Here is a 23,566-nt window from a genome sequence, read left to right on the forward strand (position 1 = left end):
GAGCGTAGTGCAAAGGGCAGGGAATTCCATAACTTCCCACAATAGAACTGAATCGTTCTACTGGATATTTTGCTTTGCTGACTCTTGGGACCGCGACCATTTGTGCGGAGCTCCATCTGAGGTGTCTGCTTGGAGTGTACCAGGAGAGCCAATCCTGAACGAAGGACGGGCCGGCTCTATAAAGAGCCTTGTGTATTATACACAGAGCCTTAAAAGAAATCCTATTCTCCACCGGCAACCACTGAAGGTCATGCATTTAATGAGAAATGGGTTTAAACTTGGGGACCTTCAACAGCGTTCTAGCTGCCGCATTTTGTAAGGACTGAAGTTTCTTTATCACGTATTTAGAGGCACCCAAGTAGAGGTCTCTGCAGTAGTCTAACTTTGAGAAGATGAGGGCCATCATCACTGTTTTCTGAAGCTCAAACGGGATGAACGGAAGAATTTTCTTAAGAACCCTCATCGTATGAAAACTTGCAGAGGTTACATCGTTGATTTGGGCGGAGCAACACAGTTCGGTGTCAAAAAGAACTCTCAGGTTTGTTGTCCTTTTGCACTGGTTTTGGTAGTGAACCCAGCTCCAAAGGCCACCAGGATGTATCCCAGAAGGAGATTTCTTTACCAAAAAGCAGAACCTCGGTTTTCTCCGAGTTCAGTTTGAGACAAATTCCCTGCATCCAATCTGCAAACTGTGACATGCATCTGCAGAAATATTTTGCATCTTTTTCCATCTGTGATGAGATAGATACCACTATCCGTGTGTCATCTGCATAGGAAAATACAGCCAGCCTGTAACTGTGACTCAAATCGACCAAGGGGGTGACATACACATTAAATAAGGTGGGACTAAGTGCAGAGCCCTGAGGTACCCCGCAAGGGAGGGAGAAGGGTCTCGACCTTGCTTCTCCCATCTCTACCCACTGTTGTCTATGGTCAAGGAAAGAACTCAACAATTTTAATGCAGTGTTCCTGAAGCCTAGTGACTGAATTCGCTTAACAAGAAGTTTGTGGTGAACCGTATCAAGGGTGGCAGAGAGATCCAATAAGATTAGTGGAGCTCTGCCGCTCTTATCCATCACTCCTTTTATCTCTTCAGATGCAGCCACCAATGCTGACTCTGTACAATGGTTAGCTCTAAAACCGTTCTGGGAGGAGTTGAGCAGCTAATTGGTGTCCAAGAAGGTTAAAATTTCTTCATTCATTGACTTCTCTAAAAGTTTGTCAGGAAGCGGAAGACAAGACATTGGTCTATAGTTGTCCACCTGCTTGGGATCCAGGGAGGTTCTTTTCATCAAAGGTAGAATGGAGGCCCTTTTTCAAATGGTTGGGTGTTGCCCAGTGCTAAATATCTCATTTAGTAGAACCGTAAGTGGAACGGCCACCATACTAGCAGCCAGATTCATGACCGATGGTGGACAGGGGTAGGAAGGGGCCCCCGATTTGATGGAGCTTAAGAGACTGATTGTTATTTCCCATGTAGGGGTGAGCACCTATCAAAGTTGGGTGTTTCGCAAGGCTCAAAAGCCAAACCTGAGTTACGAACCTCTTCCGGAATTGGACCTTCATCAATAGCTGGTACATTCGAGGTGAATGTTTGGAAATGGAATTGACTTTAAGTTGGAAAAAGTCAGCCAGCTGATTTCAAAAGGATTCACCAGGAGTGAAGATGTTATTATTGTTCCATTTGGACTGCTTTAAAAAGTTCCCTGGTAGAGTTTGTGGATAATCTAATTTTCCCAGAATTTCTTTTAGTCTTTTCTGTTTTGATTAACTCTTTGTACTCAGCTAACACTTTTTTATATTTAATTTTTCATCTGAACGGTAGTCTTTCCTCCATATGCGCTCCTGGAGTCTGCACTTCAATTGTGTCACTTTTAATTCCTGCAAGAACCATGGGACTGACGGATTTTTTCTATAGCTCTTTAATGTTTTTTACAGAACCACTATTTGACATGCTGCGTCTAACCAATGAGTGTAATTAATTGCTGCATTATTGACGTTACTGTCAGGAGCTGGAGCTGATTTAGAGAGCAAATCCTGCAAGGCCTCCACATTGACACTTTTCCATGGCCTGTATTTAATACTTCAAACTGTACTGTTTAGTGCTGTTCTGTTGCAGGGAGTTTTGATTGAAAAAAGGATTGCCTTGTGATCTGACCAAGAAAGTGGCAGGATTTGATCTATTTCCAGATGCGAATTATTTGTAAAAATTCCATCCAACCTATGACTACCTATATGAGTGGATACATCAACTAGTTGGTGCAGGTTAAAACATTTAAGGGAATCTACTAAGTCATCAGTATCCATGTTGTCAGACAGCTCAAGAATAAAATTGCAGTCTTCAACAATCGTAAAGCTCGAGTAATTTGTGCAGGGTTCCATAAATGTCTGAATTTTCTGAGTAATACTAGCTCTTGGGTCTGGGGGGGTGATAGATTAATAATCCTTGAAATGTATACAATTTATTCATCTTGATACTAAAGTTGAGAGCTTCGCTGTCTAGATGAAATATTGGTGTAAAGCTGGCCTCAATTGAATTGCGATAGACCATTGCTATCCCGCCTCTCTTTCTTGTTCTATCTAGCCGTTCGATATTAAAGCCACTCGTGATGGCAATCTTAATGTCCAGATCTCAGTGAGAAAGGTAATATCTGGGTCATGATGGGACATCAGCTTTGCAAATTCATGTTTGTTTTTAACAAGTGACCGTTAGTTAAGTAGCACGCAAGAGCACACCCTTGTGGCCACCTGCCTGTTTAATGCCTCACTGGTCAAGGTTTTAGAGTTAGCGTCTGACCGACTTTCTTGGCTGAAAAATGACACCTTTGACACGTACCTGTTTGAGTTAAAACATCAGTCATAAGAGTGCCAGTGACTGCTTTCACTGCTTTGGTGGAAATCAAAGTTTCTTTCCTTGAGTATCTAGTCGTAGGAGCAATGGTTTCTGGTGCCTGGCACCGCACAGGCACGGACGGGCGCAGACAGGCTTGCCTTAGCGTCCTTTTAGCGCACCAGAGACACGCCCGCTGCACACATCTGCAGTGTGCCCGTTCCCTTCCTGTCATTTATTGGCTGGGAATAGGAGCAGGACTGGAGCGCTAGCCCTCCAAGATGGCGTCCGGGCCAAGAAGTGAGGCTGAAAAGAGTGTGTAGAAGACCTCCCCCTGGCTCCCTACACACAAATGCAGAAGTTCTGGTGGTGGAACGGGGAGTCAGGGGAGTCTCGACAGGTAGGGTGTTTACCGTGTGTTAAAACCAGCATGAAATAGCAGCAATAAGAAGCCTAGTGGGGGTAATTGCTAAAACAAATGCTACAACAATATTAATATAATTCTGATTCCTTAAAACCAAAATAGTAACACAAAGCAAGAGGAGCTCTCTGGCGCTATGAGTACTAACCCTCGTTCTGCTTAATCAACAAGAAACTAATTCGCAAACTCCAGGACGTCCATAACGACGCCGCCAGACTAGCCCTCAACCTACCACGCCACAGCCACATCAGCAAACACCTACAAACACTACACTGGCCCCCCGTTGAGAAGACAATCACTTACAATCTTCTCACCCACGCCCACAAGGCCCTCCACAACATCAGACCCGCCTATGTGAACCACCGCCTCTCATTGTACGTACCCCAAAGATCCCTCCACTCAACCCAGCTCTCCCTTGCAACGGTACCATGCATGAAGAAGACCAGAACAGGAGGACGCTCCTTCTCCCTCCTCACGGCCAAGTCATGGAACTCCTTCCCTCTCCACCTATGACAGACACCAACATTCCCCAAGTTCTTGAAGGACCACAAGACCTGGCTCTTTGACGAAACACGGTGAACTCCCAGGAGCTGTGCCCCCCGTCACCCACCCTCAGCACCTTAAGACCCTTCCAGGTGAGTAGTCGCACTTTACCAACCCCCAGATTGATTGGTTTATTGATTGGCTTCAAGATGCTGAGACACAGCACTTGTTATCTTCTCTGTGTCCCCACTATCCTTTTGGATGGCCAGACTTTCTTACACTGACTAACTACATCTCAATACCCCTAAGAAATGCAAACATCTGCGTGTAAAATAGGAGAATGTCTGACTCCACAACTTACCTCACGTGGAGTTGCTTCTTCCTCGGGTTGTGACTCTGGTGAGCTTTGAGTTTGTTGTGATTCCTGAATGGACAAAATATGATATGTTTACTATCACTTTTGAGATGATGCACGCAGCATGGGGTTACATCAGTACATCGCTCAGGAAGGGACTTAATGAAGGACAACGTGATCCCGACAATAAAACAGGGCTGAGGCTATTTTATCTTTATCTGGAATTTAATAATTATCATTGCAGAAATTTAAGGTTCACTTGGACAGCAAATCGTATTGTTCTCATTTGCACCATAGTCTGTGATTATAGAATTTACTTAAGAAAGCTGATAGAAAGTAACTTTCTGAATACCTTCCCTGAATAAAGGGGGATACATACCCTGAATAGAGGGGTGGAGTGATTTTAATGCCTACTGCTGGAGCCCCAGGTACTGAGGAGCCTGGGTTGATGACCACTGTACAAGCCTAAATACCTACAGAGGTTATTTAGAGTGAGCCGGCTGATAACTTGCCTGGACCTGGTAAGCTTGTGCTAGCCACTGGGTGCAAGCTGACCAGCCTGCAAGGTCATGCGTGGTTTGTAAGATCCACAATCTATAAACCATCCACTGCAGGATTCTGGTGGTATCCTAAAATTGTATGGGATCAAGAATTAGGGCCGGATTACGACTTTGGCGGAGTGACAGCAGCTGCCACGGCAGCGTCCTGCTGCTACACCAAACAAGTTGTCCGCAGACTGCCTGCCGGATTACAAGTGTAAATCTGGTGGGCTGTGCTGCGGTGGCAGTCCTGAGGTGGCAGACCCTCGCAGAGCCTTAGAGAGGTACCGCTGTGGGACCATCAAAGTGTGTTCCTGTAAGGCATGGACTATTAAGTCCAAGCCATGAAAACTGTACCGGTGAGGAAACTTGTAATATGCTTCACGGTGCAGCAGAGACACCAGCAGCATATTGCGGCCCTCATACTGCTGCAAGACCACCAGGGATCGCGGATCCATAGCTGTAGCAGTGTTCCTTTGGCAGTCCAACCGCCAAAGTCATAATTCAGTGATCGGACCGCCGGTTAAGGAAGTTGCTGCACTGCCACAGTGGGGTGGGCAGTCCATTGGAAAGCCAAACTCATAATCAGGCCCTAAATGACCTAAACACAGAAATCTTCAATGATCCGCTGAAAGATCGAGTCAAAAACTGAGTCAAAGCTACAGCATCATTGTGGGAAAGAGAAAGCCTCCCTCGAATTTGTCATAATTTTGTCAGGCTGAGAGATTTTAATCTAAGCAAACAATGTATACCACCAGATCCCACAAACCCAACTAGTGGCCATAAAAATCTGTTACGACGCAGTCTTCCACCATATCTCTCTAGAGAAGAAAGAATCATCAACAACTGATTAAGGGCCAAACTCATTTTTAGTTGAAGAAGACAATAAGAGCACCCTTGTGTGTCGCCATGTTGTCTGCTAAATTCTTCATCAAACGAGAAGAGTCAATGAAATGCTTTTAATTTATGGTATGGTAAAGACACAAGGCCGTCCTTGCGTCCCTTCTTGGATGGACCAAGAAGGCTGTGACCTCTAAATTCAATTGGGTCAGCCACTGAATTGTTTACACAAAATAATTGTTATTCAAGAGAGATAATATTCTTCACAACACACCAGAGAGAAACAATCACATACCTAATTTTTGAGAAACAATCTCATTTACATTCTCTTATTTTATGAACTAGAATAATACATGGAAATATCAAAGATATATCAAGTAACAGTTGCACTAAAAGAGAGTACAAAGAAAAAGTGCTTGTGTGTGAGGTGAATAAGAAATAGAAAAATTCAGAGAAAGTATCTGCAGATCATAGTTTCATAGTTTTTCACAGTGGACACTGGCTGGAATAATATTAAGAACAGTATACCAGGGCGAATGGGCCTGTCTTCAAAACAGCTTTATTTTATTCTTCCATGTCCGTTTCGAGAGATGATGCTAGTTTACTCAAAATGCACCATCCAAAATAGGAGAGGAGTAATGCGACATAATCCATGCCATTGGACAAGAGGTATCGCCGTTTCATTTTGAGTAGATTAGCATCATGAGAGATGGTGAGCTTACTGGGTGTAAATGGGTTAAAAATATTCTGAACTATTGTGGGAATCAGCTGTTATTCTCAATTCCGTTGACAATTCACCAGCAAACCAGCCACTCAAGCAATAGTATTGGAGGAAGCTGACCTGTAGAATACTTCTACGGAGCACCCAACTCAAAAAACAGAACTGCAGCCTTGAGCTCACTCAACACTGCTGAAGGGTGAGACAAGGACACTTTAGAGATATCTGTAGTGTGCCTTTGGACAAGGCTTCAACACAGGAAAGCCATCTCCCACGCCCTCATCAGCAACAGACTGAACTACGGCAACGCACTCAATGCCAGGATTTTTTTCATTTGTTTTGTATAGCACACAATACCCGAAGGTGTCTTAGCGCTGAGGGGATGCAAACCAGGTTCTAAACAAGGATGGCCATCTGGCCAAGGGGGGTACCTTTGGCATAGCTCAGTCACCTATTGTACAAACAACCAGGTCTTCAGCTGTCTCCTAAATTGCTGCAAGATTTGTTGGGAGCGTAGTGCAAAGGGCAGGGAATTCCATAACTTCCCACAATAGAACTGAATCGTTCTACTGGATATTTTGCTTTGCTGACTCTTGGGACCGCGACCATTTGTGCGGAGCTCCATCTGAGGTGTCTGCTTGGAGTGTACCAGGAGAGCCAATCCTGAACGAAGGACGGGCCGGCTCTATAAAGAGCCTTGTGTATTATACACAGAGCCTTAAAAGAAATCCTATTCTCCACCGGCAACCACTGAAGGTCATGCATTTAATGAGAAATGGGTTTAAACTTGGGGACCTTCAACAGCGTTCTAGCTGCCGCATTTTGTAAGGACTGAAGTTTCTTTATCACGTATTTAGAGGCACCCAAGTAGAGGTCTCTGCAGTAGTCTAACTTTGAGAAGATGAGGGCCATCATCACTGTTTTCTGAAGCTCAAACGGGATGAACGGAAGAATTTTCTTAAGAACCCTCAGCGTATGAAAACTTGCAGAGGTTACATCGTTGATTTGGGCGGAGCAACACAGTTCGGTGTCAAAAAGAACTCTCAGGTTGGTTGTCCTTTTGCACTGGTTTTGGTAGTGAACCCAGCTCCAAAGGCCACCAGGATGTATCCCAGAAGGAGATTTCTTTACCAAAAAGCAGAACCTCGGTTTTCTCCGAGTTCAGTTTGAGACAAATTCCCTGCATCCAATCTGCAAACTGTGACATGCATCTGCAGAAATATTTTGCATCTTTTTCCATCTGTGATGAGATAGATACCACTATCCGTGTGTCATCTGCATAGGAAAATACAGCCAGCCTGTAACTGTGACTCAAATCGACCAAGGGGGTGACATACACATTAAATAAGGTGGGACTAAGTGCAGAGCCCTGAGGTACCCCGCAAGGGAGGGAGAAGGGTCTCGACCTTGCTTCTCCCATCTCTACCCACTGTTGTCTATGGTCAAGGAAAGAACTCAACAATTTTAATGCAGTGTTCCTGAAGCCTAGTGACTGATTTCGCTTAACAAGAAGTTTGTGGTGAACCGTATCAAGGGCGGCAGAGAGATCCAATAAGATTAGTGGAGCTCTGCCGCTCTTATCCATCACTCCTTTTATCTCTTCAGATGCAGCCACCAATGCTGACTCTGTACAATGGTTAGCTCTAAAACCGTTCTGGGAGGAGTTGAGCAGCTAATTGGTGTCCAAGAAGGTTAAAATTTCTTCATTCATTGACTTCTCTAAAAGTTTGTCAGGAAGCGGAAGACAAGACATTGGTCTATAGTTGTCCACCTGCTTGGGATCCAGGGAGGTTCTTTTCATCAAAGGTAGAATGGAGGCCCTTTTTCAAATGGTTGGGTGTTGCCCAGTGCTAAATATCTCATTTAGTAGAACCGTAAGTGGAACGGCCACCATACTAGCAGCCAGATTCATGACCGATGGTGGACAGGGGTAGGAAGGGGCCCCCGATTTGATGGAGCTTAAGAGACTGATTGTTATTTCCCATGTAGGGGTGAGCACCTATCAAAGTTGGGTGTTTCGCAAGGCTCAAAAGCCAAACCTGAGTTACGAACCTCTTCCGGAATTGGACCTTCATCAATAGCTGGTACATTCGAGGTGAATGTTTGGAAATGGAATTGACTTTAAGTTGGAAAAAGTCAGCCAGCTGATTTCAAAAGGATTCACCAGGAGTGAAGATGTTATTATTGTTCCATTTGGACTGCTTTAAAAAGTTCCCTGGTAGAGTTTGTGGATAATCTAATTTTCCCAGAATTTCTTTTAGTCTTTTCTGTTTTGATTAACTCTTTGTACTCAGCTAACACTTTTTTATATTTAATTTTTCATCTGAACGGTAGTCTTTCCTCCATATGCGCTCCTGGAGTCTGCACTTCAATTGTGTCACTTTTAATTCCTGCAAGAACCATGGGACTGACGGATTTTTTCTATAGCTCTTTAATGTTTTTTACAGAACCACTATTTGACATGCTGCGTCTAACCAATGAGTGTAATTAATTGCTGCATTATTGACGTTACTGTCAGGAGCTGGAGCTGATTTAGAGAGCAAATCCTGCAAGGCCTCCACATTGACACTTTTCCATGGCCTGTATTTAATACTTCAAACTGTACTGTTTAGTGCTGTTCTGTTGCAGGGAGTTTTGATTGAAAAAAGGATTGCCTTGTGATCTGACCAAGAAAGTGGCAGGATTTGATCTATTTCCAGATGCGAATTATTTGTAAAAATTCCATCCAACCTATGACTACCTATATGAGTGGATACATCAACTAGTTGGTGCAGGTTAAAACATTTAAGGGAATCTACTAAGTCATCAGTATCCATGTTGTCAGACAGCTCAAGAATAAAATTGCAGTCTTCAACAATCGTAAAGCTCGAGTAATTTGTGCAGGGTTCCATAAATGTCTGAATTTTCTGAGTAATACTAGCTCTTGGGTCTGGGGGGGTGATAGATTAATAATCCTTGAAATGTATACAATTTATTCATCTTGATACTAAAGTTGAGAGCTTCGCTGTCTAGATGAAATATTGGTGTAAAGCTGGCCTCAATTGAATTGCGATAGACCATTGCTATCCCGCCTCTCTTTCTTGTTCTATCTAGCCGTTCGATATTAAAGCCACTCGTGATGGCAATCTTAATGTCCAGATCTCAGTGAGAAAGGTAATATCTGGGTCATGATGGGACATCAGCTTTGCAAATTCATGTTTGTTTTTAACAAGTGACCGTTAGTTAAGTAGCACGCAAGAGCACACCCTTGTGGCCACCTGCCTGTTTAATGCCTCACTGGTCAAGGTTTTAGAGTTAGCGTCTGACTGACTTTCTTGGCTGAAAAATGACACCTTTGACACGTACCTGTTTGAGTTAAAACATCAGTCATAAGAGTGCCAGTGACTGCTTTCACTGCTTTGGTGGAAATCAAAGTTTCTTTCCTTGAGTATCTAGTCGTAGGAGCAAGGGTTTCTGGTGCCTGGCACCGCACAGGCACGGACGGGCGCAGACAGGCTTGCCTTAGCGTCCTTTTAGCGCACCAGAGACACGCCCGCTGCACACATCTGCAGTGTGCCCGTTCCCTTCCTGTCATTTATTGGCTGGGAATAGGAGCAGGACTGGAGCGCTAGCCCTCCAAGATGGCGTCCGGGCCAAGAAGTGAGGCTGAAAAGAGTGTGTAGAAGACCTCCCCCTGGCTCCCTACACACAAATGCAGAAGTTCTGGTGGTGGAACGGGGAGTCAGGGGAGTCTCGACAGGTAGGGTGTTTACCGTGTGTTAAAACCAGCATGAAATAGCAGCAATAAGAAGCCTAGTGGGGGTAATTGCTAAAACAAATGCTACAACAATATTAATATAATTCTGATTCCTTAAAACCAAAATAGTAACACAAAGCAAGAGGAGCTCTCTGGCGCTATGAGTACTACCCCTCGTTCTGCTTAATCGACAAGAAACTAATTCGCAAACTCCAGGACGTCCATAACGACGACGCCAGACTAGTCCTCAACCTACCATGCCACAGCCACATCAGCAAACACCTACAAACACTACACTGGCCCCCTGTTGAGAAGACAATCACTTACAATCTTCTCATCCACGCCCACAAGGCCCTCCCCAACATCAGACCCGCCTATATGAACCACCGCCTCTCATTGTACGTACCCCAAAGATCCCTCCACTCAACCTAGCTCTCCCTTGCAACGGTACCATGCATGAAGAAGACCAGAACAGGAGGACGCTCCTTCTCCCTCCTCACACCCAAGTCATGGAACTCTTTCCCTCTCCACCTATGACAGACACCAACACTCCCCAAGCTCTTGAAGGACCACAAGACCTGTCTCCTTGACGAAACACGGTGAACTCCCAGGAGCTGTGACCCCCGTCACCCCCCCTCAGCACCTTAAGACCCTTCCAGGTGAGTAATCACACTTTACCAACCCCCTGATTGATTGATTTATTGATTGGCTTCAAGATGCTGAGACACAGCACTTGTTATCTTCTCTGTGTCCCCACTATCCTTTTGGATGGTCAGACTTTCTACGGCAGACCCAAGACCTAGTGACCTTCAGAAGACGCCTCCAGACCTGGCTTTTCGAGCAGTGGCAGCACCCCACCTCCCCCAGCACCTTGAGACCCTCACGGGTAAGTAGTGCGCTTTACAAGTGATATGATTGATTGATTGATTGAAGAGGAGCTCTCTGGCACTATGAGTAACACCCCTCCTTCAGCTTGATCTGCAGCATGCCCGTTCCTTCCCTGTCATTTATTGGCTGGGAGTAGGAGCAGGAAAGGAGCGCTAACCCTCTAAGATGGTGCCCGGGCCGGAAGTGAGGCTGAAATGAGTGTGTGGAAGACCTCCCCCTGGCTCCCTACACACAAACGGAGAAGTTCTGGTAGTGGAACGGGGAGTCAGGGGAGTCTCGACAGGTAGGGTGTTTACTGTGTGTTAAAACCAGTATGAAATAGCAGCAATAAGAAGCCTAGTGGGGGTAATTGCTAAAACAAATGCTAAAACAATATTAATATAATTCTGATACCTTAAAACCAAAATAGTAACACAAAGCAAGAGGCGCTCTATGGCGCTATGAGTACTACCCATCCTTCAGCTTGATCAACAAGAACCTCATTCGCAAACTCCAGGACATCCAGAACGCCACCGCCAGACTAGTCCTCAACCTACCACACCACAGCCACATTAGCCAACACCTACGAACACTACACTGGCCCCCGTTGAGAAGAAAATCACTTACAAGCTTCTCACCCACGCCCACAAGGCCCTCCACAACATCAGACCCGCCTACATGAACCACCGCCTCTCATTCTACGTACCCCAAAGATCCCTCCACTCAACCCAGCTCTCCCTTGCAATGGGAATCAAGAAGACCAGAACAGGACAACGCTCCCTCTCCCTCCTCACGGCCAAGTCATGGAACTCCCTCCCTCTCTACCTATGACAGACACCAACACTCCTCAAGTTCTTGAAGGACCACAAGACCTGGCTCTTCAACGAATCACTGTGAACTCCCAGGAGCTGTGCCCCTCGTCAATCCCCTCAGCACCTTAAGTCCCTTCCGGGTGAGTAGTCGCACTTTACCAATCCCCTGATTGATTGATTTATTGATTGGCTTCAAGATGCTGAGACACAGCACTCGTTATCTTCTCTGTGTCCCCACTATCCTTTTGGATGGCCAGACTTTCTTACACTGACCAACTACAGCTCAATACCCCTAAGAAATGCAAACATCTGCATGTAAAATAGGAGAATGTCTGACTCCACAACTTACCTCACGTGGAGTTGCTTCTTCCTTGGGTTGTGACTCTGGTGAGCTTTGAGTTTGTTGTGATTCCTGAATGGACAAAATATGATATGTTTACTTTCACCATTAAGATGATGCACGCAGCATGGGGTTACATCAGTAAATCGCTCAGGAAGGGACTTAATGAAGGACAACGTGATCCCGACAATAAAACAGGGCTCGGGCTATTTTATCTTTCTCTGGAATTTAATAATTATCATTGTAGAAATTTAAGGTTCACTTGGAAAACAAATCAAATTGTTCTCATTTGCACCATATCTGTGATTAGAGAATTTACTTAAGAAAGCTGATATAAAGTAACTTTCTGAATACCTACCCTGAATAGAGGGGTGATACCTACCCTGAATAGAGGGGTGGAGTGATTTGAATGCCTACTGCTGGAGCCCCAGGTACTGAGGAGCCTGGGTTGCTGACCACTGCACAAGCCTAAATACCTACAGAGGTTATTTAGAGTCAGCTGGCTGATAGCTTGCCTGGACCTGGTAAGCTTGTGCTAGCCACTAGTTGCAAGCTGACCAGCCTGCAAGGTCATGCGTGGTTTGTAAGATCCACAATCTATAAACCATCCACTGCAGGATACTGGTGGTATCCTAAAATTGTATTGGATCAAGAATTAGGGCCGGATTACGACTTTGGTGGAGTGACAGCAGCTGCCAAGGCAGCGTCCTGCTGCCACACCAAAAATGTGTCCGCAGACTGCCTGCCGGATTACAAGTGTAAATCTGGTGGGCGAGCTGCGGTGGCAGTCCTGAGGTGGTAGTCCCTCGGCAGAGCCTTAGAGAGGTGCCACTGTGGGACCACCAAAGTGTGTTCCTGTAAGGCATGGACTATTAAATCCAAGCCATGAAAACTGTACCGGTGAGGAAACTTGTAATATGCTTCACGGTGCAGCAGAGGCACCAGCAGCATATTGCGGCCCTCATACTGCTGCAAGACCACCAGGGATGGCAGATCCATAGCTGTATCAGTGGTCCTTTGGCAGTCCAACCGCCAAAGTCATAATTCAGTGATTGGACCGCCGGTTAAGGAAGTTGCTGCACCGCCACAGTGGGGTTGGCAGTCCATTGGAAAGCCAAACTCATAATCAGGCCCTAAATGACCTAAACACAGAAATCGTCAATGATCCACTGAAAGATCAAGTCAAAAACTGAGTCAAAGCTACAGCATCATTGTGGGAAAGACAAACCCTCCCTCGAATTTGTCACAATTTTGTCAGGTTTACAGATTTTAATCTAAGCAAACAATGTATACCACCAGATCCCACAAGCCCAACTAGTGGTCATAATAATCTGTTACGCCGCAGTCTGCCACCATATCTCTCTCTAGAGAAGAAAGAATCATCAACAACTGATTAAGGGCCAAACTCATTTTTAGTTGTAGAAGACAATAAGAGCACCCTTGTGTGTCGCCAGGTTGTCTGCTAATTTCTTCATCAAACGAGAAGAGTCAATGAAATGCTTTTCATTTATTGTATGGTAAAGACACAAGGCCGTCCTTGAGTCCCTTCTTGGATGGACCAAGAAGGCTGTGACCTCTAAATTCAATTGGGTTAGCCACTGAATTGTTTACACAAAATAATTGTTATTCAAGAGAGATAATATTCTTCACAACACACCAGAGAGAAACACATACATACCTAATTTTTGAGAAACAATCTCATTTATATTCTCTTATTTTATGAACTAGAATAATACATAGAAATATCAAAGATATATCAAGTAACGGTTGCACTAAAAGAGAGTACAAAGAAAAAGTGCTTGTGTGTGAGGAGAATGAGAAATAGAAAAATTCAGAGAAAGTATCTGCAGATCATAGTTTCATAGTTTTTCACAGTGGATACTGACTGGAATAATATTAAGAACAGTAAACCAGGGCGAATGGGCCTGTCTTCAAAACAGCTTTATTTTATTCTTCCACGTCTGTTTCGAGAGATGATGCTAGTTTACTCAAAATGCACCATCCAAAATAGGAGAGGAGTAATACGACATAATCCATGCCATTGGACAAGAGGTATCGACGTTTCATTTTGAGTAGACTAGCATCATGAGAGATGGTGAGCTTACTGGGTGTAAATGGGTTTAAAATATTGTGAAATATTGTGGGAATCAGCTGTTATTCTCAATTCTTTTGACAATCCACCAGCAAACCAGCCACTCAAGCAATAGTATTGGAGGAAGCTGACCTGTAGAATACTTCTATGGAGCACCCAACTCAAAAAACAGAACTGCAGCCTTGAGCTCACTCAACACTGCTGAAGGGTGAGACAAGGACACTTTAGAGATATCTTTAGTGTGCCTTTGGACAAGGCTTCAACGCTGTCACCTCTTCTGGCTACCACACCCTCCTCCTTCTCCATAAGACCTTCAACTGGATCCCCCTCAAACACAGGAAAGCCATCTCTCATGCCCTCATCAGCAGCAGACTGGACTACGGCAACGCACTCTACGCCAGGATTTTTTTCTTTTGTTTTGTATAGCACACAATTCCCGAAGGTGTCTTAGCGCTGAGGGGATCCAAACCAGGTTCTAAACAAGGATGGCCATCTGGCCAGGGGGGGTACCTTTGGCATAGCTCAGTCACCTATTGTACAAACAACCAGGTCTTCAGCTGTTGCCTAAATTGCTGCAAGATTTGTTGGGAGCGTAGTGCAAAGGGCAGGGAATTCCATAACTTCCTACCATAGAACTGAATCGTTCTACTGGCCTATTTTGCTTTGCTGACTCTTGGGACCGTGACCATTTGTGCGGAGCTCCATCTGAGGTGTCTGCTTGGAGTTTACCAGGAGAACCAATCCTGAATGAAGGACGGGCCGGCTCTATAAAGAGCCTTGTGTATTTTACACAGAGCCTTAAAAGAAATCCTATTCTCCAGCGGCAACCACTGAAGGTCATGCATTTAAACTTGGGGACCTTGAACAGCGTTCTAGCTGCCGCATTTTGTAAGGACTGAAGTTTCTTTATCACGTATTTAGAGGCACCCAAGTAGAGGTCACTGCAGTAGTCTAACTTTGAGAAGATGAGGGCCATCATCACTGTTTTCTGAAGCTCAAGCGGAATGAATGGAAGAATTTTCTGAAGAACCCTCAGCGTATGAAAACTTGCCGAAGTTACATCGTTGATTTGGGCGGAGAAACACAGTTTGGTGTCAAAAAGAACTCTCAGGTTTGTTGTCCTTTTGCACTGGTTTTGGTAGTGAACCCAGCTCCAAAGGCCACCAGGACGTTACTGTCAGGAGCTGGAGCTGATTTAGAGAGCAAATCCTGCAAGGCCTCCACATTGACACTTTTCCATGGCCTATATTTACTACTTCTAACTGTACTGTGTAGTGCTGTTCTGTTGCAGGGAGTTTTGATTGAAAAAAAGATTGCCTTGTGGTCTGACCAAGAAAGTGGCAGGATTTGATCTATTTCCAGATCCCAATTATTTATAAAAATTCCATCCTACGTATGACTACCTATATGAGTGTATACATCAACTAGTGGGTGCAGGTTAAAACATTTAAGGGTATCTACTATGTCATTAGTATCCATGTTGTCAGACAGCTCAAGATGAAAATTGAAGTCTCCAACGTTCATAAAGCTCGAGTAATTTGTGCAGGATTCCATAAAAGTCAGAATTTTGTGAGTAATACTAGCTGTTGGGCCTGGGGGGGTGATAGATTAATAATCCTTGAAATGTATACAATTTATTCATTTTGATACTAAAGTTGAGAGCTTCGCAGGCTAGATGAAATATTGGTGTAAAGCTGGCCTCCATTGAATTGCGATAGACCATTGCTCTACCCCCCTCTCCTTCCTGTTCTGGTTAGATATTAAAGCCACTCGGGATGGCAATCTTAATGTCCAGGTCTCATTGAGAAAGGTAATGTCTGGGTCATGATGGGACATCAGCTCTGTAAATTCATTTTTGTTTTTAACAAGTGACCGTGAGTTAAGTAGCATGCAAGAGTACACCCTTGTGGTCACCTGCCTGTTTAATGCCTCACTGGTCAAGGTTTTAGAGTTAGCGTCTGACCCACTTTCCTGGCTGAAAACTTACACCTTTGACACATGTACCTGTTTGAGTTAAAACAACAATCATAAGAGTGACAGTGACTGCTTTCACAGCGGAAATCAAAAGTTCATTCCTTGAGTATCTAGTCGTAGGAGCAAGGGGTTCTGGTGCCTGGCGCCCTCCAGGCATGGACGGGGGCAGATAGGCTTGCCTTAGCGTGCCTTTGGCAGCGACGCGCCTGCTGCACACATCTGCTGCGTGCCCGTTCCCTCCTTGTCATTTATTGGCTGGGAGTAGGAGCAGGACTGGAGCGCTAACCCTCCAAGATGGCGTCCGGGCCAGAAGTGAGGCTGAATAGAGTGTGTGGAAGACCTCCCCCTGGCTCCCTCCATTCAAACTGAGAAGTTCTGGTGGTGAAACAGGGAGTCAGGGGAGTCTCGACAGTTAGGGTTTTTACTGTGTGTTAAAACCAGTATGAAATAGCAGCAATAAGAAGCCTAGTGGGGGTAATTGCTAAAACAAATGTTAAAACAATATTAATATAATTCTGATACCTTAAGACAAACACCATGCAAGAGGAGCTCTCTGGCGCTATGAGTACCATCCCTCCTTCAGGTTGATTTGCAGCGCGCCCGTTCTCTCCCTGTCATTTATTGGCTGGGAGTAGGAGCAGGACTGGAGAGCCAACCCTCCAAGATGGCGTCCGGGCCAGAAGTGAGGCTGAAATGAGTGTGTGGAAGATCTCCCCATGGGTCCCTCCACACAAGCGGAGAAGTTCCGGTGGTGGAACGGGGAGTCAGGTGAGTCTTGACAGGTAAGGTGTTTACAGTGCATTAAAACCAGTATGAATTAGCAGCAATAAGAAGCCTAGTTGGGGTAATTGCAAAAACAAATTCTAAAACAATATTAATATAATTCTGATACCTTAAAACCAAAATAGTAACACGAAGCAGGCAGGTCGCTCCCCATGCCGTGCAGCTCCACCTGACTGTGCCCGTGCTCCTGTGCCCAGCTGCTGCCGAGTGCCGAGTTCGAGGCCCGCCTCCACCCGCAGGCTACCACCTGCGCCTCATCCGTGGTGGCCAGTGGTAGGCCGTAGGTAAGCCTTTCAGTAATTTCATTGTATTTTGTACTTTGTTTACTTTTCCTTGACCGTTTTTTTCCCTCCTGTTATCTCTGTGCCCTTCTGCCTTTCTGTAATTGTATTGCATTTTGTATTTTGATTTCTTGCTCTGTGACCATTCTTATCTCTGCTATCTCTTTTCACTTTTGCCCTCTGTTTCCCTTTCGTCCGTTCTCCCCGCCGCTGCATCCCCTGCGGCCCCGTCCCCCGCTCGTCGTAGGTTTGTCTTTCTGTAACTGTATTGTATTTTGTTTACTTGTTTCTGTGACAGTTTCCCTCCTGTTATTTCTTTGCCCTTTTGCCTTCTGTTTTCCCTTCGCCGTCCCTTCCTCCCGTGTTTCCCGCCGCTGCGTCCCCTGTGGCCCCGCTCCCCCGTTCGTCCATTCGTCGTTGCCCCCTCCCAGCTGCTCCTCCCTCCCGCCTCCCCTTCTTATGGCGGCTGCAGTACAGCCGCGCCGCTGGCGCGCCAAAGGGGTGCCTAAGGCAAGCCCATCTGTGCCCGTCCGCGCCTGGATGGTGCCCAGTGCGAGAACCCCTGGCCCCCGCGAATGCCCTGATGCCCGACTCCGCTACGATGCCAGCTCCCTCTACGCACTCAACTCCGAACGAGAACACACCTGCTACAGGGCCACCCCGAAGCGCCCCCAAGGACCCTTCACCTGCCGGAACTGCAGCTTCACCACCCTCCGCCCACCAAACCTCTGCCCAGGAAAGAACCCAACGACCTCAGATGCATCCCCCTCAACACCCGCTCCACCCGCAAACACGCTGTTGAACTCTGGGACATTCTCGACTCAACCTCCCCAGACGTCGCCTTCCTGTCTGAGACCTGGCTGATCCCCGCCTCAGCACCCGACATCGCCATAGCCATCCCGGAAGGCTACAAGATCATCCGCAGGGGTTGCACCAACAGAGTAGGAGGAGGAATCACCATCGTCCACGAGAACACCCTCAGAGTCTCGACCAACACCAACGACACCCTCAGCACCGCCGAACACCTGCACTTCCAGATCCACACTGACCCCAACACCACCCTCAGAGGAACCCTCGCCTACAGACACCCCGGACCCTGACCACAGTTCAGCGACTCCATCACCGACTTCATCAGCACACACGCCCTCGCCTCCACAGACTACATCCTCCTCGGGGACCTAAACTTCCACCTCGAGAACAACAACGACACCAACTCCACCACCCTGATCGACAACCTCGGACTAAGACAGCTCATGATAACACCCACCCACGCCGCCGGCCACATGCTTGACCCCATCTTCTCAGCAAGCTCCCATGTCTCCTTAAACCACACAACTGAACTCCACTGGACCGACAATCACTGCATCCACTTCGCCTTCAGGAAGCCCACCACGCACCACCGCACCCAACAGATGCCTCGCCACTGCTGGAGCAAAGTCACCAAAAACCAGCTATCCACCACCCTCGCCCAGAGCCCACCCGCCGACCCCACCAACCCCGACACCGCCGCCCACAACTTCAGACAGTGGATCAACGACTGCACCAACACCCTCGCCCCGCTCAAGAAACCCTCCAACAGCCACACCAGCAAGAAAGCCACCTGGTTCACCGAAGACCTCCAGGCCTCCAAACGAACATGCCGAAAACTGGAGAAGAACTGGATCCGCGAACGAACACCGGAGAGCTACGCAGCCCACAAGAATGCCACCCGCAGACACCATCACCTCATCAGATCCGCCAAAAGGGCCTCACTCAAAGACCGCCTAGATAACAACGCACACAACAGAAAAGAGCTCTTCAACATTGTGAAGGAACTCTCCAACCCCAACTCCAACACCAACGACATCCCACCTTCGCAAGACCTGTGCGACTCGCTGGCCACCTTCTTCCACCGCAAGATCGCCGACATCCACAACAGCTTCAATGCTATGACCGCCCCGACAATCACTGAGACCTCTGCACCCACGACCACCACCCGCACCAACCGCCTGCTCTCCTGGACCAACATCAACGACGAGGACACCAGCAAGATTATGAACACCATCCACTCCGGATCACCATTAGACCCATGCCCACACCACATCTTCAACAAAGCCAGCACAGCCATCGCACCCGATCTCCGGAAAGTAATCAACATCTCCTTCGAGACAGCAACCTTCCCGGAAAGCTGGAAGCACGCCAAGATCAACGCCCTACTCAAGAAACCCAAGGCAGACCCCAAGGACCTCTAGAATTTCTGGCCCATCTCCCTGCTCCCTCCCGTTCCCGGCAAAGGTCATCGAGAAGACCGTCAACAAACAACTGACCCGCTACCTCGAGGAGAACAGCATCCTGGACCCATCCCAGTCCGGGTTCCGCAGCAACCACAGCACCAAAACATCAGGGCCCTGCTAGACAACAGAGAAACAGCGGCCCTCATCCTCCTGGACCTGTCACCCGCCTTCGACACGTTCTGCCACCGCGCACTACGAACACGCCTACACGACGCCGGGATCCAAGAAAAGCCCTGTACTGAACCACATCCTTCCTCTCTGGCAGAACACAGAGCGTCCGCCTCCCCCCCTTCCGCACCAATGCCACCGAGATCATTTGCGGCGTACCCCAGGGCTCATCCCTTAGCCCAACGCTGTTCAACATCTACATGGCACCTCTTGCTCACGTCGCCCGACAGCACGACCTCAACATCATCTCCTACGACGATGACACCCGGCTGATCCTCTCCCTCACCAAAGACCCGCACACCGCCAAAACCAACCTCCACGAAGGAATGAAGGCCGGCCGCCGAATGTATGAGGAACAGCCAAACTGAAGCTGAACTCGGACAAGACAGAGGTCCTCATCCTCGGTTCCACCCCTTCAGCCTGGGACGACTCCTGGTGGCCGACCACACTGGGAACAGCTCCAACACCCACCGACCACGCACGCAACCTAGGGGTCATCCTCGACTCCACCCTCTCCATGACTAAGCAGGTCAACGCCATCTCCTCCTCCTGCTTCAACACCCTCCGCATGCTCCGCAGGATCTACAAGTGGATCCCCAACGAAATGAGAAGAACGGTCACCCAGGGCCTCGTCAGCAGCAGGTTGAACTACGGAAACGCCCTCTACGCAGGAACTTTGGCCAAACTCCTGAGACGGCTGCAATGCATCCAGAACACCTCTGCACGTCTGATCCTCGACATCCCCCGCCACAGCCACATCACACCCCACCTGAGAGACCTGCACTGGCTCCCCGTCAACAAGGGGAAAACCTACAAGCTCCTCACCCACGCACACAAAGCACTCCACAACACCGGACCAGCATACCTCAACAGACGACTCAGCTTCTACACCCCCACCTGCCAAAACCGCTCCACCGGCCTCGCCGCAGTCCCCCACGTCAAAAGAACGACTGCCGGCTGCAGATTTTTCTCCCACCTCGCCGCCAAGATCTGGAACCCCCTCCCCACCCACCTACGGCAGACCCAAGACCTAGTGACCTTCAGAAGACGCCTCAAGACCTGGCTTTTCGAGCAGTAGCAGCACCCCACCTCCCCCAGCACCTTGAGACCCTCACGGGTAAGTAGTGCGCTTTACAAGTGATATGATTGATTGATTGATTGATTGAAGAGGAGCTCTTTGGCACTATGAGTAACACCCCTCCTTCAGCTTGATCTGCAGCATGCCCGTTCCTTCCCTGTCATTTATTTGCTGGGAGTAGGAGCAGGACAGGAGCGCTAACCCTCTAAGATGGTGCCCGGGCCGGAAGTGAGGCTGAAATGAGTGCGTGGAATACCTCCCCCTGGCTCCCTACACACAAACGGAGAAGTTCTGGTGGTGGAATGGGGAGTCAGGGGAGTCTCGACAGGTAGGGTGTTTACAGTGTGTTAAAACCAGTATGAAATAGCAGCAATAAGACAAAACTAAAACAAATGCTAAAACAATATTAATATAATTCTGATACCTTTAAACCAAAATAGTAACACAAAGCAAGAGGCGCTCTCTGGCGCTATGAGTACTACCCATCCTTCAGCTTGATCAACAAGAATCTCATTCGCAAACTCCAGGACATCCAGAACGCCACCGCCAGACTAGTCCTCAACCTACCACACCACAGCCACATCAGCCAACACCTACGAACACTACACTGGCCCCCGTTGAGAAGACAATCACTTACAAGCTTCTCACCCACGCCCACAAGGCCCTCCACAACATCAGACCTGCCTATATGAACCACCGTCTCTCATTCTACGTACCCCAAAGATCCCTCCACTCAACCCAGCTCTCCCTTGCAATGGGAATCAAGAAGACCAGAACAGGACGACGCTCCTTCTCCCTCCTCACGGCCAAGTCATGGAACTCCCTCCCTCTCCACCTATGACAGACACCAACACTCCTCAAGTTCTTGAAGGACCACAAGACCTGGCTCTTCAACGAAACACTGTGAACTCCCAGGAGCTGTGCCCCCCGTCAATCCACTCAGCACCTTAAGTCCCTTCCGGGTGAGTAGTCTCACTTTACCAACCCCCTGATTGATTGATTTATTGATTGGCTTCAAGATGCTGAGACACAGCACTTGTTATCTTCTCTGTGTCCCCACTATCCTTTTGGATGGCCAGACTTTCTTACACTGACCAACTACAGCTCAATACCCCTAAGAAATGCAAACATCTGCGTGTAAAATAGGAGAATGTCTGACTCCACAACTTACCTCACGCGGAGTTGCTCCTTCCTGGGGTTGTGACTCTGGTGAGCTTTGAGTTTGTTGTGATTCCTGAATGGACAAAATATGATACGTTTACTTTCACTTTTGAGATGATGCACGCAGCTTGGGGTTACATCAGTAAATCGCTCAGGAAGGGACTTAATGAAGGACAACGTGATCCCGACAATGAAACAGGGCTCATGCTATTTTATCTTTATTTGGAATTTAATAATTATCATTGCAAAAATATAAGGTTTACTTGGAAAGCAAATCGAATTGTTCATATTTGGACCAAAGTCTGTGATAAGAGAATTTACTTAAGAAAGCTGATAGAAACTAACTTTCAGAATACCTACCTTGAATAGAGGGGCAATACCTACCCTGAATACAGGGGTGGAGTGATTTTAATGCCTACTGCTGGAGCTCCAAGTACTGAGGAGCCTGGGGTGCTGATCACTGTACAAGCATAAATAACAACAGAGGTTATTTAGCTTGCCTGGACCTGGTAAGCTTGTGCTAGCCACTGGTGGCAAGCTGACCAGCCTGCAAGGTCATGCGTGGTTTGTAAGATCCACAAGCTATAAACCATCCACTGCAGGATTCTGGTGTTATCTTAAAATTGTATGGGATCAAGAATTAGGGCCGGATTACGACTTTGGCGGAGTGACAGCGGCTGCCAAGTTAGCGTCTTGCCACACCAAAAAAGTTGTCCGCAGACTGCCTGCTGGATTACAAGTGTAAATCTGGTGGGCTGTGGTGCGGTGGCAGTCCTGAGGTGGCAGTCCTTCAGCACAGCCTTAGAGAGGTACCGCTGTGGGACCACCAAAGTGTGTTCCTGTAAGGCATGGACTATTAAGCCATGAAAACTGCACCAGTGAGGAAACTTGTAATTTGCTTCACGGTGCAGCAGAGGCACCAGCAGCATATTGCGGCCCTCATACTGCTGCAAGACCACCAGGGATCGTGGTTCCATAGATGTAGCAGTGGTCCTTTGGCAGTCCAGCCGCCAAAGTCATAATTCAGTGATCGGACCACCGGTTAAGGAAGTTGCTGCACCGCCACCATGGGTTTGGCAGTCAATTGGAAAGCCAAACTCATAATCAGGCCCTAAATGACCTAAACACAGAAATCTTCAATGATCCACTGAAAGATCGAGTCAAAGCTACAGCATCATTGTGGGAAAGACAAAGCCTCTCTCAAATTTGTTATAATTTTGTCAGGCTTAGAGATTTTAATCTAAGCAAACAATGTATACCACCAGATCAAAAAGCCCAACTAGAGACCATAAAAAACTGTTATGCAGCAGTCTGCCACCATATCTCTCTAGAGAAGAAAGAATCATCAACAACTGATTAAGGCCCTAATTACAAGTTTGGTGGTGCTGCAGTGGGCTAAATAAAGTTTGTAAATCACCCTTGGCCATGCGCAGTAGGTCTCGAGGTATGAGCCAAAAGACAGTCTTTACAAAAACCCACAATATACTTTGTTACAGAGAAGTTATGGTTTTTTACATAGAAAAGGAGAAAAGATTTGTGTGCTGGGGTTGGACGGTCATGCTGTCCCATGAATGTCCTATTGGCCAGCTGGGCACGGTTGGTGAGGCTATCCCTACAGCTCGGGTGCAGGCTGCGAAAGTCTTTTGTGGAGACCCTTTCTCTCCTGCCGCCGGGAGGTCTGGCTTCTGCCACTGGAGCAGTTGCCTCATTTTGGAACTAGAGGAGGGCCTCCGTTTGGTGGTAAACCCTGAGGCGATTGAGACTTACGTAACCCACCCAAAGTTGGACTCGGTCCTGGGAGCCTGTCTTTAAGCA

The 23,566-nt window shown here is 47.2% G+C and overlaps 1 protein-coding gene across 1 annotated transcript in view; it reads right to left on the bottom strand.

Annotated features, from left to right (window-relative positions):
• LOC146809047 (uncharacterized) overlaps positions 1 to 23,566 on the bottom strand; it is a 523,889-nt gene that overhangs the window by 319,138 nt on the left and 181,185 nt on the right. The window contains exons 12-13 of the mRNA XM_085615855.1: positions 21,762 to 21,824; positions 11,951 to 12,013 (exon numbers count right to left, since the gene is read on the bottom strand). Of these exons, the coding sequence (XP_085471981.1) occupies positions 11,951 to 12,013; positions 21,762 to 21,824 (126 nt within the window). The remainder of the gene's footprint in view (positions 1 to 11,950; positions 12,014 to 21,761; positions 21,825 to 23,566) is intronic.

Source organism: Triturus cristatus, chromosome 7 (assembly GCF_964204655.1).
Source record: "Triturus cristatus chromosome 7, aTriCri1.1, whole genome shotgun sequence".
NCBI classification, from domain to species: Eukaryota; Metazoa; Chordata; class Amphibia; order Caudata; family Salamandridae; genus Triturus; species Triturus cristatus.